General features: G+C 35.3%; 1 protein-coding gene across 4 annotated transcripts in view; it reads left to right on the forward strand.

Moving 5' to 3' along the window:
* LOC135845354 (amyloid beta A4 precursor protein-binding family B member 1-interacting protein-like) overlaps nucleotides 1-17,420 on the forward strand; it is an 82,119-nt gene that overhangs the window by 55,075 nt on the left and 9,624 nt on the right. For 3 of the 4 annotated variants that reach the window (XM_065363847.1, XM_065363845.1, XM_065363846.1), the window contains exon 3: nucleotides 15,607-15,700. In XM_065363847.1, the coding sequence (XP_065219919.1) occupies nucleotides 15,607-15,700 (94 nt within the window). Of the gene's footprint in view, nucleotides 1-4,604; nucleotides 5,618-15,606; nucleotides 15,701-17,420 lie in introns of those variants that run through there. The other variant, XM_065363844.1, reaches the window with a different exon arrangement.

A 17,420-nucleotide genomic window follows, 5' to 3' on the forward strand; every position in this document is an offset into this window, starting at 1 on the left:
ACTGAAAATCATTAGATCATAATGCATTGATCCACGTGTACTAAAAATACTGCTGAATGAGTATCTACTAAATTACCATGTGCATCGTCTTGCTGACAAAGTCTTCAGCGAAGTATTCAGTTTTAGAATCAACGATGATTTATTGCCTACCTAATCATCAAAACTTGGAAATTTGTCAATTTTTTCTGCAAACCGGAGGTTTGTAATATCAGAATTATTTTCTTCCTTTCACGTTCTCAGCCAAACTAAAAGTTATGTTTCGGGACTGAAAGTTTGAGAATGAGTTTCATTAGCTGAATTCAACGGTCCAAAAATAGAAGATAAGAAACTTGAATAGTGTAAAGATTTGTTTTTTCGAAAAAGGGGAGAGGATATTGGGGGGGAGGTGTTTATAATTACAAGATCATTACACTCGTGAAGTGGGCGGGGGGGGGTGTCAGAGATATTGTAATGTCGTTTCCCTGTTTTGCCAAACATTCAGAAAATGTAATCAAATTTGAAAAATTATCGAATTTGTCATGAAAATGAGCAATTATGGACTACTCCTGTTTAATGTTTCCTCAACGTGACGAAGGACTCAAAATGTTCGATTATTGCATTTCAAAAAAAAGAAGAAAATTATTTGAAAAATTAATGACTCCCCATCATTTTTTTGAAAAATTTAATAACTAAAAGTAGTATGTATAGATATCAAGGGATGCGTCAATGCCAGTCATCTTTCAACTTTTTTTGGAGAATTTTTCTCAAAATTAAAGGGTTTTTGTGCTCCTAGGATTGTTGAGATTCCAATTTAAAAATTGGTTTGTTAAAAAAAAAGAAGCTAAAACAGAATCTTCGTTATAATTTTTTGATATTTTCAAATAGCATTGCTCATATTTTTGTATTATCGTGAAAAGTTGAGCTTTCATCTGGAAAGTGTGAATTTGAGCTTTTGACATTTCAATCACTGATTTTGCATTTTCTATGTATATTTTCTACGGAGCCCCCAAAACAGATTTGTTCCAAATTGAACTTGCCGAACTTGTCTTGAGACAGGAGTATTCAAAGTTTGGCTGTTCCGCAAGAGATCGAGTGTACATAAAAATAACGAAGCTACCTCCCCCCTCCTGTCCCTCTCTTCTGTTGGGTTAGCTTTGCAGAGTGGAGAATGATTGGAATCATGATTCAGATCAAAATTTCGTGATGTGATTGTGATTAGAATCATTTTTTTCAAAGCGTGATTCGTGAATCATCAATTTTTGACATTCAGGTTTTTTTTTACACCCATTTTATAGTTTTTATGATACTTTGTGAATCTTTTATCAAATTTTATTCCATTTTGATGATACTTGATCAATTTTATTTATAATGTTTCCATTTTTCTACCGGCCGAAAAAAATATGAAATTCAAAAATGGGCTTAAAAAGTACGAAAAAACCACCGAAATCCAATAAAATTTACTTTTATGAAATTTGTGTGAAATTTTGAAAGAAATAACCTTTTTTAAAAAATATTTTGAAGAATATTTTTGAAGGAAGATTGAAATTAGAATAAATTGAAAAAATTGTAAATTTTCAAACGCTTTCGAAGCAACAAAATGTTCTCTTTCTTGAATTTAATTTTCAAAAGTGAAAGAAAAATCGAAAAACAGCGTGAAAAAATACATTAAAAAAAAAGAAAATTTTGTGGCCGGTTTTTTTTTGTTGAAAAATTTTTTCTTACTGGGGGGGGGGGTGAATTGAATTGTTGATACCATTCAAAATAAGGATGTATGAAAAAAATACGAAATTTTGTTTTTCTGACATCATGTGTTTAGTAGGCCTTATCTTCTATGCAATTTTCATAAAATTTTCCATTTTCCTCATAAATTCTGAGATCTTTGATCATTTTTTTTTTATTGTTTATGTGTATTATTTTAACAGATGTTGTTTTATGCAATTTTTGCTCATTTCCTCCCATGAAACTGTAGGTATATTTCGTCAGTAATTTTCTATGATCTTATTACCAAATGTGATGAAAAGTTTTGCCCCCTCTCCTCACCCTCCCTGGTGCATTCATCTTTTTTTTTCATTCATCAATGAACTGTCCAATTGAAAGAAATCTCATTAAAGACAGATGAAATTTATTAATCTTCAATTTTATTTTCAGTGTTATCGTAATTAGTGTTATCAAGTTGTAAAACATCGCGATATCCATTTCCTGGGTATTTTTCTCGGTAATGAAATGTGCAGGAAACTGTATAAAATTTATGGGGGAATAGGAAGTGGAATGAAAGTACCAAATTGTTTACCTATACCCTTATCATTACATATTTTTTCTTGCTTAACATCGTAAAAATTATTGATAGTGTTTGTAGTTTTTTTTTAATACGTACATTACCTCAAGAAAATCGGAGAATTTTCAAAGTTAAAGTTCTATGTGTTTCTGTCTACTGCAGTAGGTAATTTTTAACAAATTTTATTGCATTTCTTGAAAAAAAATGATGTTAGAAGAATTCTTTTATTTCTTTTTCTCATTGGAAAAAAAATGTAGTCATATGTGCATTCTTGTTCTGCATTCCCCTTTCCTTTTCAATTATACTTACATTTTCAGAAAAGGTTCAGAAAATTTGAAAAAATTGTGTTAGAAACCTTGAAAATGATAAGAGAAGTCATTTCTAAAATGAAACCAAAATGAAATAGTGATTAAAAACTTGGATAATTTAAAATAGGTACCTCACGTACGTTCATTTGATGAGAAGAAATTCGCAACAAAGTCAGTATTTGACCAATTTACTCGTCGCACGTGTTAACAATGTAATAAAACACACTGAGGAAGGGAGCAGGGAAGTCGTCTATACGTCTTTCTATGAATTTTAACGTATAAGTGTATAAATACATAGAAGTACCAAGCACCTATAACTCTGTATGTTGTTCTAATGAGTCATAAAATCAACTGCATCAACTGGTATGGTCGATTCTTGGATCGGATAAGCCAAGCCAAAGCTATACGTATACATATACATAGCGGATGACTTGACAGGTAAAAATAGTACACGGTTTAATAGATAAGAAAAGGAAAACCCTACCTAGGTTACATTAGCCGGGTTTTATGGATCTGTATTTTTATACATTGGAAACACGAAGGAAGGGACAGGGAAGAGGTATGTGCATCGCGAAGTGTATTCGCGCGTCATAAATACGAGTAATCACTATCATCTTATACCGTTGCTCCAACGACGATCGACCTTCTGAAGGTAAATTATATCGATTAGTGTATGCGGAGAAATGCCGACTTACTTGGCTGTGGCTGTTGCTGTTGCTACTGCAATAACGTAGGCTCGTAGGGAAATTTACTAATTCGTGGCGAAAAAACCGGCTCGATGATCAGGTGGCTCGATGGAGTTTTAATTAGCAAATTAAAAATAGTACCGGTACAAACATTACCTACATTGAAGAGATTAAGGTCTAAGGTACTCGAGTCTCGAGTAGATATGTAAATGTCGTCTGCAAAGACAGGTTATTGGCTTATGTGAGTTGGATGGTCATTTTCTGTGTACGTAGATGTTCCAGGTTTCGGGACACTTTATTTTATAGGCCTTCGAAGTGTTAACGATGATGCTTTCTAATGGAAAAGTGGAGTGTGTGTGTGTGTGTGTGGTGATTGATTTGACACTTTGAAGAGTGTTGCATCCGAAATAGACCAGAAGGAATATATCTACATGGTTGATGTAGTATACTAAAATCGATTTCGTGTATCTTATACTACATAATATTCTTTGGCTTTAGGTTTGAAAAAGCACAAAAGAAAGCAATCGACTGGCTTTGGAGTTGGAGGATTGTATGGCATAGGGCCTAGCTAGGTTTAGCGAGACTGTGCGCGTGGGTTGGCTTAAGGAAAAATATAATAGGGTCTTAAATCTTTCGGATGATGTATTTTGTAAGCGAGGGTATAATGACTAGGTAGCTGTCACCGGTGAACGAAGAAGAAGAGGTATAGGTACAGAGGCAGAGGCATCGCGCCGCAGCCACCTCTCAATACACAGATAGAGAGAAAGATTGTACCGTAGAAGCAACAGATGGTGGTCGTGGTGATCGGGATGCTGCCATTCTGGTCGCCTTCCAGAGTACATACGACCCAAAGTACATTTAGGTAGGCTTTATGTATGCTATAGGCGGTGGTTTACGATATGAAAAAAGATAGCTGCTGTAGATGAAAAAAGACGACGTGATTCGATCAAACGAGAGTTAGACAGAGATGGCAACATAATACACGAAAAAGAACCGGTGTTCAGGCACGTGTGTCTATGTTTTGGAAGTTCGGTGTTCGGTGCACACCACGTTACACCTGGCGCTGCTTTTTTTCGGACATCTGCCACAGATGCTCCTTGAGCTGTACCTCTACCCTGCTTCTGCCTGGTTCAGGTTCGATTATAAAGTATATCCTGTAGACGGGAATGTGTTTTTAATCTCCCTTCCACCTTTTTTTTTTGGCGGTGATCAGAGATTTTTCGGTCAAATATTATCAACGAAGGATGATTCGAAAGCAACATGTTTCAGTTTGCATCTGTACCTACTCGCGATCGTTGAGGAGTTGTTCTCTCTCGAGATGTGCAAGATGGAACATTGCGTTATCGTGTGATGATCGTATATCGTATATATTGTCGATGTCGTGATCGAATATACCAATACTTTATGTGTACTATGTGTCGTATTATCTGTTTATAAAACTTTCAAAGTACCCGAGATATAAATATTTTCGCTGTCGTGTGTGTGTCGTACCTACAAGAAAGTGAAAAATGTTGTGCCACGGTAAACCGATCTGCGGCAATAAATCCAAAAACGCCATGATGACCGATGGCGGTAACGAAAGCGAAGGCGAAGACATGTACGGATTTTTACCCAAGAACAAACCTAACATCGCTAGATCATCTCTAATCGAACGTACCGGCCGAGTGCAGAACATCTACGAGACGAGAAAACCCGCCAAAGTGGTCACTTTCAAAAACGAACCGCACCAAGTCCGAATAATCCAACGAAGACACTCGTGCGCTGAAAATTTTCGCAACTATCAACCTTCATCCTCGTCTGTAAGGTCTTCTCGAGCATACCCCGGTAGTAATCGAACCCCTTCGTATCCTCCAGCCATCAAAAGATCAACAAGTTTCGTCGAACCTTGCGCCCATTATCATCGCAGACCGTTACCACTACCGCCTCTTCATCCGCAACAACAACATCAAATGCAAGATAGACCGCCGCCTCCGTCTTACAATGTGGCTATCCGAAGAGCGGCCAGCTTCTCGGCCAGCAGAGGAGTCAATAGAGGATTCCCAATGCCCAGAAGACCTCTGCAGCCTTTCACAGCCGCATCTGGCGGTCCGGAAATGCCAAAGTTGTTGCCGATGCCGCCAATACACCAGATACATTCCAGTTCTACGTCCGATCTTTATGTGGATAGTTTTTCGCTGAAACGAGCCCAGAGTAGGGAAATTTTATCGGCTGCGAGTTCGACGTCTTCGATATCCGAAGCGACCGTGTATCGTAAAATTGGACCTGGAGATTATGTCAGCGTTAGCGATAAACAAACCAATAGGAAGAGTTTCAGATGCGACGGTAATGCTGAAGATGACAGCATCGGACCGCTTATTTATGTGCCGCCGGTATGTCCAAAGTTTTTTGTTGTTGTGGTTTTTTTGTTAATGGCTGGAGGGTATATGTGTGTATGGACATGGAGTGGTCGAGTGAAGGATTTAATGGGTGATTTTTTGCATGGAATGAACTGTATGTTTTTTTTTTGTGGTGAAGAAATCTCCGCGGTTACCTTCGTAATTTTGTTGAATTTCTCATTAAAGTTGTTAGGTGCGAAGTTGAAAAAAAAAATATTGCAATTTTTTCATATTAAAAGAACGGAGAACGGAGAATGAGGAAAATGACTGTCAGAATGTATTTACGTATATATTTTTAAATTTTCCTTTAAAAAAATTCTCATCGAAAATTACCCAGTTGTTGCAGTTTGAATGATCCTAAAGTCTCAAAAATGTACTTAGAAAAGTGCCAACATTCTATCAATTACATATTATTGTCGTAGAAACATGTGCAATAGGGTTACCGAAGATCATATTTCTGTCAAAATATTGGCAAAAAGTCTTGAAGGTCATATTTTGGTCAAAATGTCTCTACATCAATATTGTTGTGTAAAAAAGTGCATTTTGATTGAAATTTTGTCAGGAAATCACCTTGACCTGAAAGGTCACCAGCCAAGTCGTGTTTTAAAATCACTCAAAGTCGTTTTTTCAGCTTGCTTCATTTTGATCAAAATCCTTTTACGGAGAGATTTTGATCGAAATTTTGTCATGAAGTTTCGTTCACTCTATAACGTCATAAAAAGTCATATTTTGATGAAAATGTTGCCGAGGAATCCCATTAGAGGCCACTTGAGTCGTTTTTCCAGCTTTCTAATTTCATATGTCATGTGTGAAGTCATGTTTGGATCAAAATTTTATCACGAAGTCTCCTTTAAAAGTCACTCTAGTCGTATTTTCGGCTTGCTTAATTTCTATGTCATGTAAGAAGTCATATTCGGGTCAAAATTCTGTCACAAAATCTCATTTAAACTGTTTGAAGGTCACTCAAGTCGTGTTTTCTGAAAGTGACATTTTGATCGATTTTTTTGTCAAGGAATCTCCTTTAAAAGTCACTCAAGTCGTTTTTTCAGATTGCTTAATTTCTATGTCACGTATAAAAAAGTCATATTTGGGTCAAAATCTTGTCACAAAGTCTCGTTTAAAGGTTACCCAAGTCATGTTTTCAGCTTGCTTAATTTCTATGTCTCGTAAATAGTCATATTATTTTGATGAAAATTATGTCTCAAAATCTCTTTTCTAAAGGTCACTCAAGTCGTGTTTTCGACTCAAAGGCGAAAGACCACCCAAGTTGTATTTTTTCTAGCATGCGCAATTTCTATGTTTTGTAAAAGCTTTATTATTCGATCCTCTTATGTTGCTAAATGGAGTCCTCTTTAATGATTTCCGCCCTAATCCTCCAGGGTGCTGGAGTGAGAGAGAAAGGGGGGGGGGTGATCATCGTAATTTTCATTTTACACAGTAGGTAGCAATTTCTTGTAAAACTTCGAAGACGTCATTAAAGTTTGAAAAGCTCAAATTTGAACTTTAGGGTGAAAGTTCAGCTTTTTTGGCAGATGCAATAGTTGAATGTTATCCTTTGAAAAATTCATATTAAGACACATTTTCATCTTCTTTGCAAAAAATTAATTCTTTAAATGAGATCTCAACACCTCTGGAGGGCGCACCTCCCCCCCCCCCCAATGGTCAACATTCGAAAAAAATTCAAAAATGATGTGACATATCGATTGTTACTAATTTGAAGGTGCTGAGGTCAAATATTGGCTTACTTTTTCGATCCGGTCTCTCTAACCCCCCTCCCCTCAGTTCCCTGCCTTTCAACATGACCAGAATACCGAAAAATTGAAAATTGCTTGTGATATATGGTTTGTTAGGTTTTCAAGGACGCTCAGTTCAAATTTTTACTTAATTTTTGCCTACGATTCCTCAATGCAGCTCCAGCTCACACCCCCTCCCCTCCATTCTGGAAAAAATTCTAAAAGTGATAAAAATATAACGTGACATGTCGTTTCACACAATTTAAGGTCGCTGAGTCCGAATATGTGTTTATTTTTTGGATTAGATCTCTAGATTATTAACCAAGCTGTTATTTTATATAATCAATACCAAAGTTCAGTCAAAATGTTGGGTTTTTTATTTGGAAGGAAAGGAAGAGGGGAGAGGTTAAAGTTACAACCTTTCTTACCGATGATGTGTTTGTTCATTGTGTTCTGACTGTGAGCATTCTAAAAACATGAAGCACGATAACCTAAAGAAGATGATTAGTGTTGATGAAATTATGACTATACCTATGACGAAGCAAAGAAATCAGATCATTCCCGAATAGTGGAGTATCGAAAATTAGTTCGTTAATTAGTTCATTTTATAATATTGTTTTTTTTACGACCTCGCATCATCGCAATAATCAAGCTAAAATGAATTTTAATCGGACGTTTTTATATAGAAAATTTCCCACTGAATATTACTTAGATAAATATTAATCTCTGAATCATACTTTTATTCATAAGGAAAAGTCGTACCTTCGAACTAATTTCGAAAATGAAAATATAGCCTAATTCTTTATAGACTTTGAAGCGAGCTCGTTTTCCTCTCGAATATTTCCTCCTTCGGCCGTGGAGCTACTTCGTATTCAAATGAAATAATGAAAATAGGGCCTGTAATTCATAAATCAATTTAAAATGAAAATAAAAAACCATTTACCTGCTTCAAGCTTGTATAAATATTTTGACCAAGAAATGGAAAAATATTATATCTACTTACCTATATATTCGTATACCGGAAGGAAATGCTTACTTATTGCAAATTCAAACGGCGAACTCATTTAATTCATTTTACAAATCTTGACAGCTCAATCATCTCGAATTCTCGAGATTCGCGAGTCCAACCCTCGTTCGGTGTTCGTTTTATACGTAAAACCTCCATCTCGTTTCTGCGAGACGTACCTTCTCGAAAATGATTTAAACGATTTTCCTTGCTTACCTTGTTCAATGCGGAAAATTTATACACATTTTAAGAATAAATTATCCAACTAGGGCGTTCACCTTTCAAAATACACGTAAGCACTGTTGGGTTTTTCTTACGGAGAAATATTCGAAACCTGCGTCCATCTTCGTCTCTCTCATCCATTTCTCAAGATTTTGGAGTACATAACTGGATTTCGAGGAGGGAAAAAAATCATTTGAGAAGTTTCTTTTTCAATGGTGTGTCCGTCGTCATCGTCTTGGTTTCCAGTGTCTCTTGAAACGTTGTCACGTGTTGGCCGGTGCTAGTTTTTATTGTACATTTGTTAGTTTCGATTCGGGCATCGCATTGTAGGGGGTTGATGTGATGGTTTGTCTTCTTTCTATTCTTCAAGACGGGTGACTTGATTGCTGACGATTGTCTTGAAAGAAACTCGTGTACGGTTTAGATGTACTGTTCGAATCGAGTGTTTGCTCTCGCCATCCGAGTACATTGTTTTCTTATTTAGTTGCTCGGTTTGGTACCAGAGACGTGTTGTGTAGTTGGTTGTGAATTTTAGCGCGAATCGGAATCGTCCGACTGTGTTTTGTGTACATTTTAGATAGTCTAGTTCGAGATGATCGGATACTACTCGGTGGTGTATTTTAAACATAATGGAGCTCTGTTTTATTAATGACTCGGTAAGTAATTAAAACTGGTGGTTATTGACGTTCTAGCATTTTCTATTGTTTAGGAAGCCTGTGCCTGGCTTGCTAGTTGCCTGATCCCGCGTATATAGTCGTTAGATTAATTTACATATATCTATTATTCGCCTCCGTCCTCCATTTAGCCCCTCGCGTGTCCTGTCCACGTCCGGTCTCCGCCACCATAACGTAGTGTGCGATGAAATTAAGTAATAACGTGGTACATAGTACGATACTATACTCACCTTGAACTTTGTAAAACCTTTCTTCTTCTTTTTCTACTACTTTTTTTTTAGCGTGACAAATTTTCAATTAATTTAATGAGGTTTTTGCGTACCATAGTCGAGTTGCCTTGCCTTGCGGTTTATGGGATACCGGTATCAGAGTCAAGGGTACTATAGGGCTGATCTCGATATCATCACGTTTTTTAAGGTTCTGCTCTGGCTGATCCACGTGGAGGTTTATTGGCAAGATGGTGCGATATGATGGTTCCGCCCTTTTTTTTTTAGATCTTTTAATTACTGTCCCCTTTCCATATTCACCGGTTTGGAGGTCTCGCGTGGTGTTTTAATTATTTACATTCTAATGAGTTGCAGCTTCCAAATTGCATTTTTTTAAATTTTTATGCGACTTTTTTGAAAAATTGAGCCTCATAAAGCTCACGTGTGTCGAAAAAAAGAGCCTTATAACGGGATGGTACCTGGAAAATTACCACATGAAAAATTCCCACAGTTTCAGCTGCCCAATTGCTATGTTATGACTTATGATGAGTTGCAGCTTCCAAATTGCATGTTTCGATATTCTATGTCATTTTTTAGCAGAATTGGGTCCTGAAAAATTCGCATGATTTTCGTTGGTGTTGAAAAAGGCCCTCGAAATACGATGGTACTTGAAACATCGAATGACCAAAATGGTGATTTTTATTTTTTACAAGGGATGTTTTCTGGTCGAGGATTTCGAAGAGAAATTGAAGAAATGATTTCCATTTTTGTATTAAAAAGTTCACAAAAAGTCGAGTAAGCCAAAAGTCAAAAATTATCAAAAATCAAAAAAATTCTATTTTGAGAAATTTTTAGTTTTTTTTTCTGATCAACGAATGAAACTCGACAATTTGCAATAAGTAATCACAAAAAAGATGGAGTATCTCATTTTTTGAAATTCGAGTTTGTCAAAGAGTTTGAATTTTGAAATAATTTAGCTTCAAATTCCAAAATGAGATTTAATAAAATTAGAAGAGAGGGGAAGGAGGGGTTTAATCAACATTCAGTATTCTAAAAGTTTCAAAATTTTGAAGTTGATTGATATTGATGATTGAATTGGAGTTTTCTAAGTATGATTTTGTCACCCTTTTTTTTTTTTTTCAAATTTGCAGCATAAGTTTCAACATGAAGGATGGGGTGAGATAGGATTAGAAGCGGAGGGGGGAGGGCAATCAGTTCGAAACACACTGGTAATTCCTGCATAAAAATTGAATCTTTTCTGATTTTTACGATCATTCTACAAAGAATTTCGATTCCCAGAAATTAAAATGGGCTCAAAAGTGAGATGTAGTATGATTTGAAATTTCAAAAATTTGAGTTTTTGAGAACCATAATTCAGAAATACAAAAATGCACCTCCCTAATAAAAAACATCAACCTCACAAACCAAATCTAACCCCCCCCCCTTACGGGTGTAATAATCTTGTAATTATAAACGCCAAAAAAAAAAATAATTTTATTTCAAACTCATAATCATTCTCGTACTGACACAAATATTGTCTCAAATTCTTTTACTGCTCTTGCAGATATTTCATTCAAATTCGAGTCACTTCTCAAACTTGTCTAAAAAATTGTAAATTGTGTGTTTTTTTTTGGTATTTTATTTTGGACAATTTTGGGGTGGCGAAAGCCGAAGTACATAAATATTATTCTTATTTTTGGTCTTAAATTTTTTTGTGTGAAAAAAGTGAATTTTTCTTGAATTTGTTTTTTTTTTCAAAATTAGGAGAGAATCACTGACTGGAAGCAAATTTGGTTTTGGATCATAGAACCCTTCCCCTCCCTCCTCATTTCCTCAGGATTTAGATGTGCTTTCGTGGAAAATGTTGCAGTAGTTTTTGCAGCAATCAAATCTCATTAAGACAAAATATGAAATTGAATTTTCAATTCAACTTTTTCAAGTGCCTCATTTAAGAAAATTTCACCGAAAAGTTATACAGGATGACTCAAAAAAATTCTGATTTTTTTCGTGACAACTCACGAATAATTTAATATGAAGGAAAATATGTTCGAATGATTCTCATTATAATTGGAGGGGGGGGGGGTAACGAGGTAATTTTGGTAATATTTTGTAATAGAAAACATTATTTTGGTCACATTTTTGAAGAAAACAATAATTACATATTTTTACAAAATCAGTATAATTGTCAAAAAAATTGCAAAATTGCATCTAAATTTTCGACATTTATGACTGAGTTTAAAAAAGTGATTTGTTTAAGCTATCAGGTCTTCAAAAAATTATTAAAATTTTTTCTTCTTGAAAAATTGTTTTTTTTTTTGGAAAAACTGGGCGTTTTACCTCCGTTAAAAATGAATTAAATCAAAATTTTAGAGCATAAATTTTTCCATAATTTCAGTGTAATTATTTTTTTTCTCGGAGAGCTCTCTTTTTGAGATATTTTGAACGAAAGTCGAATCACCTGAAAACGTATTTTTGGGAGAAATAAAAATTATTCGTGATGAAAAATGAACTTTGGAAAAAATTGAAGGTCTTACGAAAAAATTGAAAGAAAATCAAAATTTTGATAATCTTTTTTAAAGGGAGCTTTGTTTTTGAGGTATTTTGAGCAAACTTAGAGAGCTCAACTTGAATTTTTTTGATTTTCGTTCAATGGCTGCCCTGTAAAGTGGCTGTGAACTTTTTCATCTTGAAATTTCAACTACAGAAGTCTCTTTTTAACGGTTCAGGAGTCTATACCCCCTCTCCCCCATCTGCTCCTTCCCATTATTTATTTCAACAACTCCGTACCAAATTTTGAAAAATACTCATCAAATATGGCTCAAATCACCTCATCTATGGCCTCCATCTCATCGATAGCTGGTCATCTTTCCAATCACGCGTATCAGTTACCATTTAGAAATTTCTAATGTATAAGTTATTTCATTCGCGTTCAAATCTACGTCACAATAGCGATTTCCGCGAATCATCGGGTCTGGCACTCTGGCGCTGTGACTGGTCAAAATTAGCTCAACAACGTGCTCGATGGCTGGCGACGTAAGTAACGGAACGGACGGGACGCTGCGAATCGTACGCAAATGTGAATTCGATCATTAGTCATTCGAGTATAATAATAATATGAGCCCGTTAAACAGTCTGCTTTGGGATAATGACGCCAAACCAAAACGGAGAACGCGTAAGGGATTCTCGACCTGTACATAGCCTACGAATAAGCTGCATCTTTTTCTTATTTTTTGGCAGCGTTGCCAAACGTGTAAAAGAATAGCTTTCTCCTTTGATCAATCGTACGGTTTGGTGTTAAAAAGAAGATAAAACGCGTAGAAATACCTCTCGTAGTCGTATCCAGACACCTTTGGTCCTACGAGCCATTATACTCTGCTCGACTAAACAAGGATAATAAATCAAACGGGATGAGGAGTCGAAGACGCGACAAGATGTGTGGAGGAGACAATACAGTGTTGGATACCTGCACCGTGTCTGAAAAAATCCACCTATGATACGCGATGGCTGCCAAAATAACAACGACAAAAGGGCAAATACCGCTAAAATATCAATTCCCAAAGCTAATCCGCAACATCTCTCGTTATTTTTGTACCCCTCCTTCGCCTTCTCCAAGTCCAGAAATAATTCTACTGCCGAGATACGGATCAAATTACATAATTTTTCGACGCAGATTCGATATTCGAGTATTTTTTCGTTCACTTTGGCCAAAATCTAGGTTACTTAATTTCGAGGATGTCATTTTATCCGCAAAATATTCGTTTCTATGGCTCTAATGGAGGAAGAATAATACAGCAGGATGAAAAAAAAAACTCGTTCAATCACTTCACGCCAAAGGCGACCAAGTTTTCTAAAGTTTCTGTACTTAATATCGTTTTATACAATTTGACGACGATAAACTTTCGTCTCTCTATTGTTTTTACTGCTCGAGTCGACTCGACAGACTCGATGTGAGGCGTGAAAACTGAAAAGCGACCAAGATAATGAAACGCCGCACCGGATCCGCCGTCCGTCCGTCCGTTGTCGTCGTGCAAATGGAATACGCGTACTTGGAAGCTGTTGAAATTACACTTGCTCGTATTCGTCGTAGTATTCTCTCGTCTTGCTTAATGGAATTGAAAATGCGCTAGCTTTAAAAAATTCACGCCAAATGAATGCTCGTGTAATGAGAAAATTCTCAAAGGTTATGGCGCATTTTTCGGCACACGTTTTCCGCCAGAGGGTACTTCAAAAATATATAATACGGATGAGAGGACTTTGATGTACTTAGTCGACTATACAATATACATATGTAATAGCGTACGAGTCGTATTTTTCTTTCTGTTGGTCGACGAATAGGTGTATAATTATTACTTGACAAGAACGTGTTTCCGTTAATAAAAGGCTTACGGAAAGGCAGAATTGATTGTGCTTTTGGGTTGGTAAAATTTTTTCATGCAAACGAATTATCTCATCTTTGGATGATTACTTAATTCACGAACAAAAAGATCACATTTTCGAAAATTTCGTCTAAATTTTTTGGCCTTTTTGCCCCATTAATTGATGATTTTTTTTTCAAGTTGGAAAAGTGGAGAGCAAAGCATCAATCATAAAAGCTGTATTTTTGATTTTGAGAGATGAATTTTCCATTTCCTCTTCTGCTAATCGCCTGAAATGCCATTTTTCCACCATTGCTATGAAATTTTTTTTATCACTTGTACCCCTAACGATGACTTAATTCATCGAGTCTTCAATTACATTCGATTACGAAACCATCGTTTCTTCTTCGAAAAGGAAAGCTAAAATGAGAAAAGTATTAAACTTCATGAAACCCCCAGTCTCCTCTGACCCGGCCCAAGCCTCTAAATCGCAATCACACAGTATCCGATTCGAGTGGAAATCAAAAACTCCTCCAGAACCAATGTGCACGTCACCTCAAGCCGAAATCACGCAGATAACCAATCAATTAAGCAACCTGAACGTATCAAATGACCACACCACGATCGACATGGACCAGTCAGAAGGTGCTGGCGGAGCATCGGAGATCACAATCGAAAGAGGATCGGGTCCTGCATCCGAACCAGAAGCAGATCTCGACCCAGAAGATAACGCCATAACCGAACCTTCGGATATGTCCGCCTTATCCGATCCTTCCGAAAGCACGACTCGTAAACTGAAACCGAACTCTGCTGATGACTACGAGAAAATCATTAGAATCGAGAAATACGTGAAATTGGCTCAAGCGTACCAAAGATGTCGTAGATTCAAGAAGATACCGAGGAGATCGACGAATCCGACTTATTTGAACGAACCTCCTGTGCTTATGTGGATCGGAACGAATACCAGTTACTTACGTAGAGTTTATATTAAGGATAAGTACAAGAATTTCGGCATTTCAACCCCTTTCAGAGGCAAACCCTTGGCTGTAGGTAATCCTCAAGCTATTGATACAAAATTAAACAGAGCTTTCGAGTTGAGAAAAGCATACGCCATCAATGAACCGGTTACCAGTACGCATTTTGATCGGCATTACGAGCAATTTGAAAAACCACCTTTTCGCAGAGTTAACGTCAAGTTGAATTAGTTATATCAAATTGTATACTACATGTACATGTGTTGGTGTTCTTTTTTTTTCAATAAACTGACCTAGATAATTCTACACGATCGTTTACCTATCTTTATGGTTTCGTATCCGTACTTATGAAATTATCGACGACGAGGAAATCAATTATTACGTACGTGCTAATTTATTACACATTCCCTGTAGGTTTTATTACCATTCTGTATCAATTAACTGGTGCATAGAGACTAAAGAGTCGACGAGTAGGAGTTTACTTTGCCATGATCTTTTTTTTTCAGATTTAGAGCATGAATGAATCACGATATGTGCTCGTAAATTCGCAAAAATGTTTATTAGATGTGATGCGTGTGTGTGTAGAGTCTCAAATTTGTGTACAAATTGGCGACCTATTTTTTTGGGTGTGTTGATTTTGCGAATGTCGAAAGTTATACAATGTGTATTGCTTATTAGACTGATAAACTTACTATCGTCGATAAATAAATGTCGACTCGACTGTTTGAATGAAAAATTTTTATGTGCAATATTAAATTTATAATGTGATGAAAAATCTAATACATTTTTTGCATTTTTTGTTCTTTGTTGCAGGATTTAGAAAGCTTCGATAAAAACAGAATAGAAGCTTCTGGATTGAATTTACCTCGTACGGATACTTACAGATTTTCAATGGCTAATTTAGAAGGTATGTACATTTTTCATTTTTATTTTTTCGTGAAATTGGGAAAATTTATTCACTCTTAGAATTACTTACGTTAAATTGTTGATCCAACTGAATAAATTTTGGTATATTTTGATGAAATATTTTACCCAACCGGAGAAAAATTATTGGATCTCATCAAGTCTGAATCGATCTAATCCGATTAAAACTGATCTGGTTGGATCTGCTCAGATTTCTTTGGATCCGGGGAATGCCTGGATCGATTTATTCGGGGTCAATGCATTGATAAAATAAACAAGAAAAATTATTTTCAAAATCAAACAATAATTTTTTTAAATATTTTTCAAATTTCCTGTTTCTAAAATAGTCAATTTTCAAAATTTGAAAACTAAGTTACCTGCAATCAAGTATTTCACCCCCCCCCCTTCTTCGATAAATATAATGTTAGGCTTTTTTTACCTCTTTTTTCGTTTTTTTCGTTCAATTTTTGTGTTATTTATCTAACTAAAAACAGCTTAAGGAAATCTTGAAATTCTCATTATGTGAAGAAGAGTTCATTGTTTTCATTCTTAGAATAATTTTCAAATTCAAGAAACCTAAAGTTGAAAATCTGGATATCAAGTATTTCACCTCCCCCTCCCCCTATGAATATCTACCAAAAAACACACACAAAAAACAGTAGAAAGCCCAAAAACATGAAAAAATCACAACAAATATCTTAAAAGATTTAAAAAAAATCAAATTCGAAAACAAAAAGTCGCAGTGTTTTTTTTAAGTATATGAAAATAATAATTTGAAAAGGATCAATGATATTTTTTGAAAAATTTGTAAAAACATTGAAAAAAATATTTTTGAAACAAGTTCAGAGAAAAAAACAAAAAAAATCTTAATATATCTCACAAAATGTTAAAAAATTAATGATGAATCGTCATTCGTCAGACTAACAGTTGAAGATATTCAATACCTTTTTTCGTTGGTACTATTAATAAGAAAAGGACTAAAAAATTTTATTAAATAAATAAAAACGGAAAATTTGAAAAAATGCATGTAAAAAAAATTATTGAAAATAAAAAATTGTAAACATTAAGAATTCATTTTTTTAGAAACGCTAAAAAACACCTGACAACCCCTCCGAAATAGAAAAATTCATCACCTTAATCAAAAAACATAACTTAGCGAATTCCATGTAAACCTCCTTACGAGGGGCGTAATAATCTAGTAATTAAAAACACCCCCCCCCCCCCCCAAAAAAAACAAAAAATTGATAATCTGCTAAATTTGGAAAAAAATGAATAATAAAATAAAAGAGCAAAAATTGAAAAGAATTGAAAAAGATTTTCAAAAGTGGATTAAAATAATATAAAATGAGTAAGCATTGAGCATTTTTTAATATTCGTTAAAAATGTGGCATTTTTAAAATTACGATAAAAAAAGATTTCAAAAAATTGATAAATTATTTTGATATTTTGCAAACATGTTAAAAAATTTGGAGTATGATTGTATCGTTTTTTTGACATTTTGTTGAGATTTCAATCTGAGCTGAGAGTTGCCCTCAAGAGTGAAAAAAATAATGCGTTTTAAAATCATTAATAAAAGAGAAAATAGTTTCAATTTTCAACCTTCTTTTCAAATGTCTCTCGCTTAACCTCCACCTCTCCGCGTCTTCACCACTCTTATCAATGCCATAAACACTGTTTGAAATTCATGGCCTCGTCTTCTTCTTCTTCTTCAAAAAAAAGCTAAT

This window comes from Planococcus citri, chromosome 4, assembly GCF_950023065.1.
Source record: "Planococcus citri chromosome 4, ihPlaCitr1.1, whole genome shotgun sequence".
Taxonomy (NCBI): domain Eukaryota; kingdom Metazoa; phylum Arthropoda; class Insecta; order Hemiptera; family Pseudococcidae; genus Planococcus; species Planococcus citri.